Source organism: Populus nigra, chromosome 1 (assembly GCF_951802175.1).
Source record: "Populus nigra chromosome 1, ddPopNigr1.1, whole genome shotgun sequence".
In the NCBI taxonomy this organism is placed as follows: domain Eukaryota; kingdom Viridiplantae; phylum Streptophyta; class Magnoliopsida; order Malpighiales; family Salicaceae; genus Populus; species Populus nigra.
The window spans coordinates 20,902,366-20,916,721 of record NC_084852.1 but is presented as its reverse complement, the minus strand read 5'-3'; the positions used below and the strand labels follow the sequence as shown (position 1 = coordinate 20,916,721).

The 14,356-nt window shown below is 34.6% G+C and overlaps 2 protein-coding genes across 2 annotated transcripts; both read left to right on the top strand.

The window, feature by feature from the left end:
- Positions 1–359: 359 nt before the first annotated feature.
- On the top strand, positions 360–3,085 carry LOC133675384 (cation/H(+) antiporter 24-like). The gene is made up of 3 exons (XM_062096768.1): positions 360–668; positions 822–1,829; positions 1,961–3,085. The coding sequence occupies exons 1-3, from the start codon at positions 360–362 to the stop codon at positions 3,083–3,085; spliced, it is 2,442 nt and encodes an 813-aa protein (XP_061952752.1).
- Positions 3,086–7,866: 4,781 nt separating this feature from the next.
- Positions 7,867–10,232, top strand: LOC133688267 (uncharacterized). The gene is made up of 5 exons (XM_062107697.1): positions 7,867–8,082; positions 8,861–8,920; positions 9,113–9,196; positions 9,311–9,486; positions 9,930–10,232. The coding sequence occupies exons 1-5, from the start codon at positions 8,061–8,063 to the stop codon at positions 10,026–10,028; spliced, it is 441 nt and encodes a 146-aa protein (XP_061963681.1). The 5' UTR covers positions 7,867–8,060; the 3' UTR covers positions 10,029–10,232.
- Positions 10,233–14,356: the final 4,124 nt, after the last annotated feature.

Below are 14,356 nucleotides of genomic sequence, written 5' to 3'. Positions count from 1 at the left end.
CTGGATCCATGTGGATTGGGCTACTATACTCTTTTTGAGTTTTATAAGATGGAGACAACTACTCTTTCAGAAACGAACATCACTTGATATAACCAAGGAAAAAAAAAAGGAAGACTGATATCAAGGCGTATTTTTTCCACTTAAGCAAACCGCATACGTGTTAGAATTAAAATAAATCAAGAGTGGTCAAACATAACAAAACGTCGGCCAAATTCCACTCTTTTCGTTTTTCTGCAAATGAAATGGATGGCTTTCTCCACAACTAATGCATGCCCACAATCCTTAACATCTCTCTTGTCTCTCTCTTCAATGTTCACAGTTTATGGTAAGAATATTTTCAGGTGGTATTCGTAAGAAAAATGGTTAGGATAGCTGATGACCCACTCCACAATTCCATTTCCACAGAAGCATTGTATGTTCCTAATTCTGATAGATTTCCAGTCACTAACAACGTTGATCCCAATGAATTATACCATTACAAAGATTCATTTTCATGTCGCGCAACTCGTCAAGCTGGGAACTCGTCAGATTATTTTTACTCGAATGACGGGTTAAATTTCCACTTCGGTGTAATATTGTTCGATGCAGTTTTAGTCATTTTGATGACTCGCATTGTCGCCTTTCTTCTCAGGCCTTGCAAACAACCCAAGGTTGTCTCTGAGGTCATTGTAAGTTTCGTCCTTCATTTTTGCGTATATTTATTTCCATGTTTCGCTAAACATTGCATGCATATTTTAACCAATATTTTAAACTGAAATAATATGGATTTTTCTGCCACTGAACATATATATGTTGCTCTGTTGTTTTTGATAATTTTCAAGGGTGGTATAATCCTTGGTCCGTCTGTCCTAAGCATCGACAAGAAGTTTAATGGGGCTTTTTTCTCAGCAAATGTCAAGTATATCATTGGAAATATTGGAACTATGGGCTTCATGTACTTCCTTTTCATCATTGGGGTTAAGATGGATCTCTCTGTGATCAAATTTTCGAGAAAGAAACATAAAATGATAACATTGGCTGGAGTGATCATTCCTCTTGTCACAGGTACAATAGTTGGAAACATCATTAGACCGTCAATGGATAAAAAACTTTCTAAACCTTCTTCGATTGGAAGAGTTGTTTTAGCAATGGCTGTAACAGGATATGCTGTCATTTATCCTATCCTTCAGGAACTAAACCTGCTCAGCTCTGAGATTGGGCAAATGGCCCTGGCTATCGCGATAATAACGGACGGAATAGCGATAATCTTGTTGATCATATCTGGGGCGCTAAAACAAACAGATGTTGGTGTCGATGCCGCTTTATGGTACATGATCTCTGTAATAGCTTTCATGGTTTTCAGTGCTATCACCCTTCAACAAGCAATGATATGGATTCTTGGAAAAAACCCCGAAGGGAAGCTTATCGAGCAAGTTTATGTGGTTCTCATTTTGTTAGGGGCTTTGGTGATGAGTTTTCTTACAGACATGCTCGGATTGGGCATTGTTACGGGATGCATGTTGACGGGGCTTGTGATACCCGATGGTCCACCACTCGGATCATCAATTGTGGCGAGGAGCGAGACATTCATAATGAACTTCTTCATGCCGTTTTCATATGTATACATCGGAATGTCCGTGGATCTTTCTGCAATGACAAGTGTTTCTTGGTCTGGATTGGCACCACTTTTTACATTGGCTATGTCAGGAATTGTGTTTAAACTGCTTGCAACTCTTGTGACTTCTCTCTTAGTGAAAATACCATTTAGAGAAGCTCTTACTCTCACGCTCATTCTGAATTTGAGAGGTCAGCAGGAGTTCATGTTAATAATGCATTGGAAGGAAAAATCGGTAAGCCAGTTTTTCTCCATCGCATATATGCACATCATCATATAGTCTATGTTCAGAACTAGAAATTCCCCTTAACTGATAGGTGTATAAAAGAGTTATTCATTGATTATGTGCATTTTTATGTTTTATAGGTTATAGAAATCCCATCTTACACGATGCTGGTGCTATTGGTAACAGCTGTGACAGCAATTGCCACGCCTCTCATCAGATTCCTCTACGATCCAACTAGGCCATATATAGTGAACACGAGGAGAACCATCCAATACACCCCTCCACACGAAGAACTTAAAGTAGTAGCTTGTGTCCACAACCAAGATAGTGTGGCCACCCTCATCAATCTTTTTGAATTCTCTTGTTCATCTCGGAGAAATTTGTCAGTCTATGCTCTCTGCCTCACTGAGCTGAATGGCCGTGCAGCCCCTTTGTTGATAGATCACGAGGAGCAGAAAATGACTTTCAATTACTCAGGTTACGATTCCACATATAATGCCTTAAAAATCTACATAGAAACCAAAAGGGACGTGATGGAGATCCATTCCTTCACGGCAGTGGTTCCAAAGCAAACAATGTATCAAGACATCTGCAAGTTGGCTATGATAAAAGAAGCCGATCTTGTCATTTTACCTTTCCATATGGAATGGAGGGATAGCGTGAGAATGACTGAACTCCATCATCAACGAAGAACGCCATCTGTGCTCTCAAATGTGTTGGACCACGCTCCATGCTCCGTTGGAATTCTTGTTCACAAGGTTCACTTATTGGGCCCCCTTTTCGATCATTCCTTCAACAGCTCTCCTCGCCATGTTCTTGTGCTATTTTTAGGGGGAGCAGACGCTCGAGAGGCACTTTGTTATGCAGATAGAATTCTAATGAATCCGAATGTGTTCCTTACGGTGATTAGGTTCCTTTCTCATCATCATCACAGAGAATATGAGCAAGAGAAGAAGCTTGATGATGGGGTGATCATATCATTTCGGGAAAGGAATGGAAGAAATAAACGTGTGGTTTGTAGAGAGGTTGTAATGAAGAATGGAGAAGAAACATTGGCTACAATCCAGGCATTTGGTAATGATGTGCATTTTGACCTATGGATCCTAGGAAGGCACAAAGGGATCAATCCAGTTCTCCTCAAAGGATTATCATCAGATTGGTGTGAGCATCTTGAATTAGGAGTGATAGGTGATTATATCTCGTCCATGGATTTCGATGGCACCACTTCTATTTTGGTGGTGCAACAACAAACTTTGAGAGAGTAATGAATTCTACTGTGCAGATATATAGGAGTGTTTATAATTGATCGGTGCTATGTTTCACCGTATGCATGATAAGGGACCGAATCCAGCAGTTTCATGAGAAAACAAGCCCAGGCAAATTGACAGATTTGTGGTACTTGTTCTCTTCGGACCTCTGGACTCGCACAAGCGGTCGCAACTTGTCAAATTGACAGAACTGAGAAGGTCTCGAGAGTCAAAACAATGAACTAGCTAGATAGCAAAACTGGTCAAGGCAGACTTCAATGTTTTTGTTTTTATAATTTAGACTATTTGTCAACAACTTTTTGATTTTCTACTAGAACCATTTAGATTCCAAATTTCGACATTCATATTTCGTAGTCTAGTTAACTCATAAGTAATATCACTATGTGGATCATTGCAAAATTTCTTACGAGTTGGGGTATAATATTACTCTTTAGGTATTGGATTTAGAAAGTAATAATTAATATAATAACTAATAAATGGATGATTATAAGTTATCTAGTTGAAATTATTAACTCAATAAAATTTAAAAAGTGATATGTCATCCTATGCAAAGTGGTGCCAAATCCAATCTCCACAGTTTAGAATGAATTAAGAGGATAGATGGGCGAACCTTCTTGTACAATTTGGAGCAGATCCAATGGTGAATGAAAAAGATCTAGCTAGGTCGGTGACTATGACTGCCTTGAGCATAGTTTTCTTATAAAATTGTGACTTCAAGTAGCAGAAGATAATCAAACTCCGAACGGCCGGTTTGTAGAGAATATCAAGGCGCACAACTCATCAAAATTCCAGCCTGATGCGACGGTGAATGATGGAATTATAGCCGATAGTGGGTCAGATCACTCCATCACGTGTTTCACTCTAGTTTTTCCCCCATCACAACCTGAGTGAGTTTACACCATGCCAGTGGATTGTTATACAAAGACTGTTACTTTTTCCATTGTTGAGAGTGGCAACACCTCTTATGTTTTATATGTCTTGTTCGTATCTAACCTTTATAATATTGTCGCATGTACACCCGCAGTGTGACGAGACATCAGGGTTAAAGAATTTCCATCTAATTGTTTGATTTAGAATTACCAGACTTAGATAAATTGGTTTTATTTGAAATTTTAGGATAAAAAATTGATTATGACTATAAACAATATTAACACTTATAATATATCTTATCTAAAGTAAGTTGCATTGTGATATAGATATAGTTTAAAGATGTTGATTGATTCATAATCGGTGATCCATCAAGATAAAGATTTATGCTCATGAACAAAACTAACATTTCAAATTTATTATGTGCTCCAGATAAATTTTTATAGAAAGAATCTAAGTAGGTGCCTTGATATGATTTACCTATCTTGAAAGGTGAAAGCATTTCCCACAACTCATATATTTTAATGAAAAATACTTTCAATTAAAATTGATGAATATTAAAAAAAATCTAAGAATTTTCTATTCAAACTCCTGATATTTAAATACTAGTCTACTTGTAGGTCCAATATTTATAAAAAATATTGACCATTAATTTTCTAAGAAAGAAAAAAAAAAGAGAAAAATTAGCATTATTGAAATATTAGCCAAATCTTGAAACAATTTTACAAACTTGTTGTAAATTCCACAAAAAAAATGCAAAGAAATAAAAAAAAATCTAAAATAATGCTAAAACAATTTAATTTTCTTTTCTTATAAATAAAAAACAGTTTTTATAAGGATCAAGCTATATGCGACAAGAAAAAAAAAATTTTGTTTAAGGCTATCTTTCAAAAAAACCTATTTTTCTCTCAAACCAAAACTGTTAAAATAGGCTTAGCAGTGTTTGTTAAACACACCTTTAAGCAAAAAAAAAACCTTTAGAAAAAAAATGCTAGTCAAATAAGGTTTTAATCTTTGGCCTGATTTTGACCCGATCGAGTTAACCTAAAACTTTTGATTCGATAATAAACAAAACCAAAGTTCACTGGTTTGACCTGAAAAACAAACCAAACCATAAATAGAATCCAAAACAAAATCAAACTAAAAAGACATAAGAACTCAAAACCTTCTTATCAAAACGAATTAAAACCCAAAAAAACAAAGAACATGAAGAACATCAAAGAACATTCAACATAAACCCAACAATGTAGGTTTCAAATCAGATCGGATACGTACAAATCAAGGACACGAATATGTTGGAAATCATGCAATAATCAATAATCTAGCATTCATAGACTTTGATTATCACTTAAAAACTGTGATTTTGTCAAAATAAGTTTCGGTTCAAAATCAAAACCCTAAGATTAAAACCTATTGAAAACATGTTATTGATGTAAATAAACCCTAGATTATTAACTAATAAAGTCACTTGAAGGATTTTTTGCAAAGAATTGAATCAAAATTTTTTCAAATCATTGAGTTAAGACAATGTTCTTCTCAATAACATAAAGTACACAACCCAACAACCCATAAATAGCTCAGAAACCGAACACACTAGCAACCCTCTAAAATTGTCATCTTTGACTTCTAAAACATATTTTCTTCATTCTAACAAGTTACACAACCATAACCAAACATGCTTTAATAAAAACAAGAAGAATACTTATTTATTGAAGTACTTTAAAGTAATGAATCTTTTGTTGTTGTTAATAATGAATTATTTGTTCTTAAAACTTTATTTCTCATCACTTATCCTCTCAAGATTCCAACACCGCCATCTTGGTTTAGATGCACTTCTAAACCAAGGTTTTTAAACCAAAAAAATATAAAAATTAAATGTTTCTTAACAATATAAACCTAAGCTCTAGTTTGAGAGGAAAACCAAATAATAAAATGAGAATAAACCACTATAATATGAGGTGAGGAAGAGTGTAAACATCCGAAAAATTGTTGGTTTAAACTCATCTTTTAACTCTTTTTATGGTGAGTTTTAAAGCTAAAAGATTGAAGAATTAATAAAAATTAATTTCATCATTATAAACCATCGATTATCTATTATAAACTAATAATTAAATCTAATAAAATCAAGAATTTTTTTAGTAAAAAAACTAAAATATTTTTAAAATTAATTTTTTATTCATCTATAATTTATTTAAATCAAATTTCTAACTATTTCAGCCATCATTAATGTTACAAGCATGTCTGTTATTTTCCTTTCTCTTACAAAAGAAATCATTACTGTTCCAACTTCCATGCATGTCCACTAGCTGCGTACACAAATTCTTAGACATGACGGACTTCATTAATTCACACGTGGCACGGGTCTCTATACTGGTAAAATTATACATATCCATCCAATCATAGTTATTAGACTCGGCCCGGAGGTTGACCCGGCCAAGGGATCGGGTCCCGGGTTTCAGGGGTCAACTCGGGTCAACCCGGATTAACCCAGAAAAATTAAAAAAAAATAAAGTTTTAATATTTCATATGAAAAAATCCATGTAAATATAGATTATACATATTATGAAGTTTAAAAGAATATTTTTAAAAAGTTTTTTATCCCACATTAAAAAGATATTATGTTAAGCTTTTAAGTTAAAGTATTTAAACTAAAAAAGTTTTTTATCCCACATTGAAAAAACATAACTTTTTCCTTGGAAACATAGAGTATATATACTAATGGGTTTCAAATCCCACATTGAAAAAACATAACTTTTTTCATGGGAACATGGAGTATATATATGAAAGGGCTTCAAATCCCACATTGAAAAGATATTATGTTATCCTTTTAAGTTGAAGTATTTAAACCAAAAGGTTTTTTATCCCACATTGAAAAAACATGGTTTTTTTCATGGGAACATAGTGTATATATACGAAAGAGCTTCAAACTTCATATTGAAAAGATACTATGTTATCCTTTTAAGTTGAAGTATTTAAACCAAAAGGTTTTTTATCCCACATTGAAAAAACATGACTTTTCTCTTGGGAACATATAGTATATATACTAATGTGTTTCAAATTCCACATTTGAAAAAAAAAACCGGATCTCGTCCGGGTTTGGCCGGGCTGTTGCCACAGCCGGTCTTTTGTTAAACCCGGACCGGTCCAGCCACCAGGTCGGCCCACCGGGCCGGACCGGGTTTAATAACCGTGCATCCAATAAGCATGGAATCGTGCATGCATAATCATGAAGAGAAATTCCAACGTGAACAGAAAACATGCAATTTCCGTTCATGATATTGGGCTCCATTTCTACAAAAGGCACAAAGCTTAGTATAGGGTCCCAATGTTAAGGCCCAAATATCTAAGCCCACTGGGGCAAAAGGTGCCAAACTATCCCAGCCACCTGAGATAGTTTTTCTTTTATTTTCTTTTTCAGAACCTGAACCTGAACCTGAAGAAAGTTTAATTAAGGGTTTTTGTTTGGTCAAGCTGGTAGATTTTCTTCTTGTAGATTTAGATAATTATGATTTATCCTTTATTGTTTTAAAAAATTATTTATTTATTTCTAATGGTCTCAAAAAATATATTTTATCCTATCTTTTTAAATTTATATATCTATAAGAATTTGGCATATTAAAATTAATTTTTTATTTAATTAAATCTTAATATACAAGAATTTATTTTGTGCAATAGGAACTCAATTAATTAAATATTAATAAAAATCTTAACACCGTTTAGCCTTGTAAACCTTGTGTTTTTTCTTCTTCTTTCTCAAGAAAAGGAAGAAAATAGCTTCAAAAAAAGCATCCCGATGGAATATTCTATTATTATTTTAAGAACTCAGAAGTCAGAATACTGACACCTTGGAAAATACTTCGAAAATGACCATTAACACAATATAAATCACGCCCTCAACCTAGCCTACGCCAACAATATATTGCCACGTTTTCAACCTAACTAACCCTAACCCTATTAGATAAACCAGTGTTGTCCGCTGATAAATCACAAGTCCAGATTTTATGGTCAGTTTCACGAATTCATAGGCACGTCAGAACCCTTTCTCTCTCGAAGCCTCTCTCACCCCCTCTGTCCATCTATCTAGTCGCCGCCTCTATCACTCACCATGCCTCGCCGAAGCTCTGGAGGTCAGATTTTTTCGTAGATCTGTTAATTCTTTTCCGGTTCTGTTCATTTTTTTGTGTTTTTGTGTTTATTTTTATTCGTTGTTTTAGATTTGGGAAAACGTAGCCAAATAATACAAATTTAAATTCTCCATCTTTTTTTTTTGGCGACTAGAGAGGATGTATTGTGTTGATTATATTTGTTTAGTCATGGTTTTTCTTTTTCTTTTTCTTTTTTACAGCATTTGTTTTGTGTTTGTTTTCTAATTGGTGAAAGTTAATGTTGAGCATAAAGTTCGTTCCTTTTTATCTGTTTAAATCTTGGAAGATGCTTAATTGGTTTGGATTTCCATATTTTTGTTGATACGTGTGATTGGGTGGTTTGGTTTTCATGTTTTTAAGGAGGGTTGCGTAGAGGTATTATTGTTTTTAAAAAGAAATTTATTTGGAAATGTATGAAAATAATTTTTTAATTTTAAAAAATATATTTTTAATATTATAATATTAAAATGATTTAAAAAAATTAATCTTGCTCCATTCTCATTGCTTAGTTAATATTAAGCATGAAATCTCAGGCACCTAGATGTTGGTGCTTGTTAGCTTTTAAATTTGTGGGGTTGACGTGATTGATTCATTTGTTGAATACCCATATCTATTCCGTTTCGTTTTGTTGTTTTGGATAATCATTTGCGGGTTTCCAATCGTTTAGTTTATGTATTATGTGATGTGTTTTTTTTTTTTAATCAATTGTGCAACTTGTCATCCAACTTCTTATTTACATGTAATCCTATGCTTTTTGCAGGAAGATCTGCCCGCCCAGCTCCTCGACCTGCCCGAGCTCGCAGCCCACCTCCCCAAACAGGTAATGCTACTCTGCAGAGTATTGCAGAATAATTTGAAGATTGCTAGACATTCTAGGTGCACACAGGAACAGATCCATCTATCACATTTAGTTCAATTTACCTTCTCATCTTAAATTTGGTGTTGCCTTTTTTAAATCATAACTTTGCCTTAACTTCTTTGTGTGTGTGTGTTTGTGCGTGTTCTGATGCAGTTAACCATGCTCCTCCACCAGCTCATGCTCAGAGCAGCGGTGGTGGATCAATTCTTGGAGGCATTGGTTCGACCATAGCTCAGGGTATGTGAAAGATAGATCATTGCTTCCCTGGGATTGAAACCCTCTCTTTCATGTTATTTCTTGGTCATGTTATGTTTATTTGAATTAGCATAAGCCTGATTCTTCTTATAACAGGCATGGCTTTTGGCACTGGAAGTGCTGTGGCACACAGAGCTGTAGATGCTGTGATGGGTCCTCGCACTATTCAACATGAAACTGTGGTCTCTGAGGCTGCAGCCGCCGCAGCACCCACTGCAAGCAGTATGGGTGGTGCTGATGCATGCAATATCCACACCAAGGCATTCCAAGATGTATGTACACTTTTCTTGTTTGGTTACTTATTTGCAAATATTAGCAATGTAAATCAAGTGATTAGTTATCTTTGTTAATTTCTGGTATTGTCTGGAGGATGGTAGACAATGACTACAAAATTTAAAAAATGCAGTTCTGAACAAAATAACGAAGTTATGATGTCTAGATGCCATAGAGAATCCAATGATTCCTGGGATAAGATCCTCGACATATAGTGACATGAATCCACAAGAATAGGAAAACAATCTTTTTGAGCTGGTTCATTGTTAGAACTATTTATTGAAAATAGAGTTCAGACTCTTCCAAGAAGGGATACTTCTCTTTACAAAATGCTTATGATTTTTATTTTTGTTCCATTTCCTGGAATTTGTTTGTGCTATACACAAACTTAGGTTGTAAATTGCTCCTGCATTGACATTAGTTTCACCTGTCTTCTTTGCAGTGTGTGAACAACTTTGGAAATGACATCAGCAAGTGCCAGTTCTACATGGACATGTTGACCGAGTGCAGGAAGAACTCAGGCTCCATGTTGGGTGCCTAAGAGTTGTCGCTTTGCTTTGCCATGAAATGGAGCATATACTTTTAACTTAATTTCTATCATGATCTATCCATGTGATGATGAAGAAGCTGCTGTCCATTTATGATACATTTAATAATTTTTGTGGTTAACTACTGGACTTGGAGGACTAAGTACTGGACCTTTCCCAGTTATTATTTGAACCAGGTTCTCAGATTGCTATTCCAATCTCAACTGCATATTCATTTGACTGAATGGCAATGGCTGGTCTTGAATAACGAAGATGGACACTGATTCAGTAATGGTATCTGTTTTCCTTTTTTTTAATTGTTCAGGTATTTTTGAAATATTATCACTGAGATACTAAAGAAATTTGACATAAACACTTGTAAAGTTAATTTTCACCAACAAATTACGACAGGTAATTTAAGACTGGGGATCGTATGAACATGAATTAATGTGTTCTAGATCAAGAGTCTTCATTTCTGAATCGAGTTATAATTTTAGGTTGATTTCAAGAATGTTGATTTAAAGATAAATTAAGTGTAAAAAGCATATAAAGTTATCCAATTAGAATTCAAATTGTAGAATGCAAATCTTTACAAGCTAAAAATTCCCAACAATTGAAAACTGTTTTCTGTCTCTAACATGCGCGTCTCGCTAACTCCAGACAGTATGAACAATCTGAAATTCTCTCTGTCGACTATAGCGAGGATATATGTCCTCTTCCATAAATCCTCCAACAAGAAAACTGTCACCTGCTGTGCTGTTGAATTTGTCCGCTCTCGTGTGGTTGCCGGCCTTGGAACCAGTAACCACAGACTCACCGGGCAACTGAACTAGTGCACCATCCCAGATTGCACGACTGAACTATTAATGCGTTTAAGTTGGTGGTTCCTATGACTGCTGGTTGTGAGTGGGTTGAATGATCAAACCCAAAAAGACAATCAAAGACGTGCAACAACATAAGAGAATCAGGTCGATCATTGATAAGGATTATGAAGTTGGTAATTTCTTGCAAATTAAGCATCATCCATAATATAATTCTAACATATGAGAATCAGGTCAATCATTGATATCTCCCACTGCTGACAACACTGCATAAACAATTTTGGACCCTTAAGAAACTTCTCTTCTTTCAAATCTTTTTAACAAAGACTACATAAAAAATTATACTAGATGGGTGAAATAATATATAAGATGAAGATATCATAATCTGCTTTATTTCACCTGATGATGGATGGGGATTTATTAGCCTTTTTTATAATAATAATAATAATAATAATATATTTAGTTTGTCCAAGCCTATTTTAACATCATCCCAAAACCCGCTTAGAAAACATGATTTAGACCTAAATCATGAATATGGATACTGGATCCATTTTCAGCATCTTTGTGGGCTCGGGTATAATGCGTGAGCCCAGGTGTTAGGCCCACACCCAACACCCTTTAAGCTCAAGTATTATGTCCTACTCCAATCATTATACGCGCACCTAGTGCATCATGAACTCTAGCCATGCATTGGAGCTCAAGTACATCACTAAACTTTTTTAGGCTTATATCCCAACTCTTTTAGGCCTAAGTTTATGGCATAGGCTCACCCACCTTTTCTTCTTGTTAATATTTGTTAGGGATATTTATCCTTCATGAATACATGTGTAAGAGATTTGTGTCCCTCTTTTAGGGATATTTGTCCTTTATTAATATTACAATGGTGTCGATACATGATGTTGCTTGGTGGCTCCAATTTTTTTTATTAATAAAAAATTAATTGGGGAAATAAAGATTTTATTGAAGTCATCATCTAGTAATTTGATGGAATTATATAAATCTCAAATTAGACATTGGTCCCAAAGATTTAGGTACTGAGTCAATTATGATTAAAAAAAGGTAAACACCACCCTTAAATTATCCTTTCAAGTGAAAGGTTATCCTTACTTGTGTTTTTTTATTTTATTTTATTTAAATGCTATAATATTCTGAGCTTATTTGCAATTTGTTTTTTTTTTTGTTAATGTCAGCCCCTAAAAATAGAAGACACGTCAAAAATAACATAAATCCCTAAAATCAGAAGACTCGTTGAAATGATGATGTTTAACCCTAGAAAAGAGAGTTACGTCCAAGTTGTAAAAAGAAACAATGGACATAATCCATATTTGTTTTTAAACTTTTGATAGCGGTGGTAAAAAAAAAAGATATGTCGACGAATAACATTCATTCCTAAAAATGAAGATTATGCTGGAATCGCTAAAAATAGGCATAACCCAAATTTGAGAATTGGGCTATGGACCCACCCACGATAACGGGATAAATTAGGTGTTAGACTCACGTCGTCATTTTTTATATTTATTTTGGGTATTTTACAAAATACAAAAAAAAAATAGATACATGTATATATAAAAAACATAGATACATGTATAAAAAAAATACCCCCTGAAGTCCCCAAAATTACCTGAGTGTCATTGTATAGGAAAAAGACCGAAATACAATTGAACTTCCCTGGAAGTGATGAAATACCCCTAGTGACGCGTGTAGCTCACATGCGCCACTACTAGAGGGGGAATTTTTTGGTGAGACTCCAGGCCAAAAAGGGCAGATTCTTGTATATCTCGGTGAGAGGATTCTAATAATGATGGTGGTTGTGGTCGTTGAGGGCTGATGAGAGAGAATCAATGGTTTGAAGTTTCGGGTGGCCGAAGATGCTGCAACCTTTTTTTCGAAAATATTAGGGAGTGAAGTCAACAAAAACTACCCTGGGTTTGCTCGCGAGGAGGAGATGAGTCTTTCTGTGGTGTTTTGGTGGCTTGATGTGGCCAGAGTTGTGAGATCTAGAGAGAGAGAATTGTCAGTGATAGGAGAGAGAGTCTTTAAGATTTGCTATGGTAAGGATGCGAGCATGGTAAGTTGGTGCACCTGGAGCTTGTGAACAGCTGGATCACTTCTGAATTGATCCTTTGACTATGGTTGGCTTGATCTGAAAATTAATCTAACAGTTCTGATTGATAGATTTTGGCTTCGATGTGATAAGGTGCATCGAATGCTTGGTACACCAGGTGACATGGCAAGATAAGATCTAAGCATAGATTTCTTTTAAAGGCTGAGATGGATTTGGGTTTTAATCCAATATGGTAAGCCCTATTAAAACATATCTAATTAAGGATTTAGATATAATACTATTAAATCTAATAGTTAGGATATTCTTTGTATTTTTTGAATTGTTTCTTTTTTAAAATCAATATCTTACTACCGTGAAGAAAAACTAAAAAATAACATGCAATATATTAGAGTTCTTAAGCTTCCTTCCTTTTCTTTTAACTTTGCATAGGAGACGTACAACATTTATGTTTAGAAAACACGATAAGAGACACGAAGCATCTTGAAAAAAATTTTCACCTAAAATCGACTGTTATATATATATATATATATATATATATATATATATATATATATATATATATATATATAGAGAGAGAGAGAGAGAGAGAGAGAGAGGTAAAACTAAAAACTCAATTCAGTATTAGAAAATTCATGTATTAGCTAAAAATCAATTTTGATTTCAGAAAATTAATTTGAATCACCTTTTTAACCATTAGCGGTTATTGTAGTTGGATGAAGATTTTGTTGACCAAATACAAATTCTCAACAATCCAATTGATATTCAATTTCAAACAATCTTATATGGCTTACCATCCCATTATCATTTGTAGCCATAACGATGAGAATATACTTGATCAAGGCAATGGAGATGATCGAGTAGATAATTAGAGATAACACTCCAATTATACCATCATTGTTCTTGATGGCCGATGTCGTCAGGAAAAAATCCCCGGATAACACATGAAAAGTAAACGGGCCCAGATCCCTTATGCATTGAAAGGAGAGCTTATAGGAGAAAGACTAAATATTACCCGATTCTATAGCTTCAGATATCTGATATGTAAAGGATTAATTATGCCAATATTTTAGGAGAAAGATATGCCGTTCTTATAGGATAAAGATTGTCGGTTTTCCTTGCAATCTTAGACTTCTATTTTGTATTGTACTCCTGCTTCTGCTTTGTGTGTGTGTGTGTGTGTGTGTGTGTGTGTGTGTCACATAATAAAGCATGATGTTCTGGTGTTTTAAAGCAATAGCTTTGTTTCTAGTTTGCTGGTTCTCTTATTTTCTTCTTCATGGTATCAGAGTAGGTTTCGGTTGACCTGTGTTTTATTTAAAGTTTTCTATGGAAGACTCTTCTAAATATATTGGTGTTGATGACATCAACAGATATTTTAACATTTCAGAAGGAAAACAAAATAATCCAAACCAATGTCTAGGCTCAGTATTGTTGAATGAGCTCAACTATCTTTCTT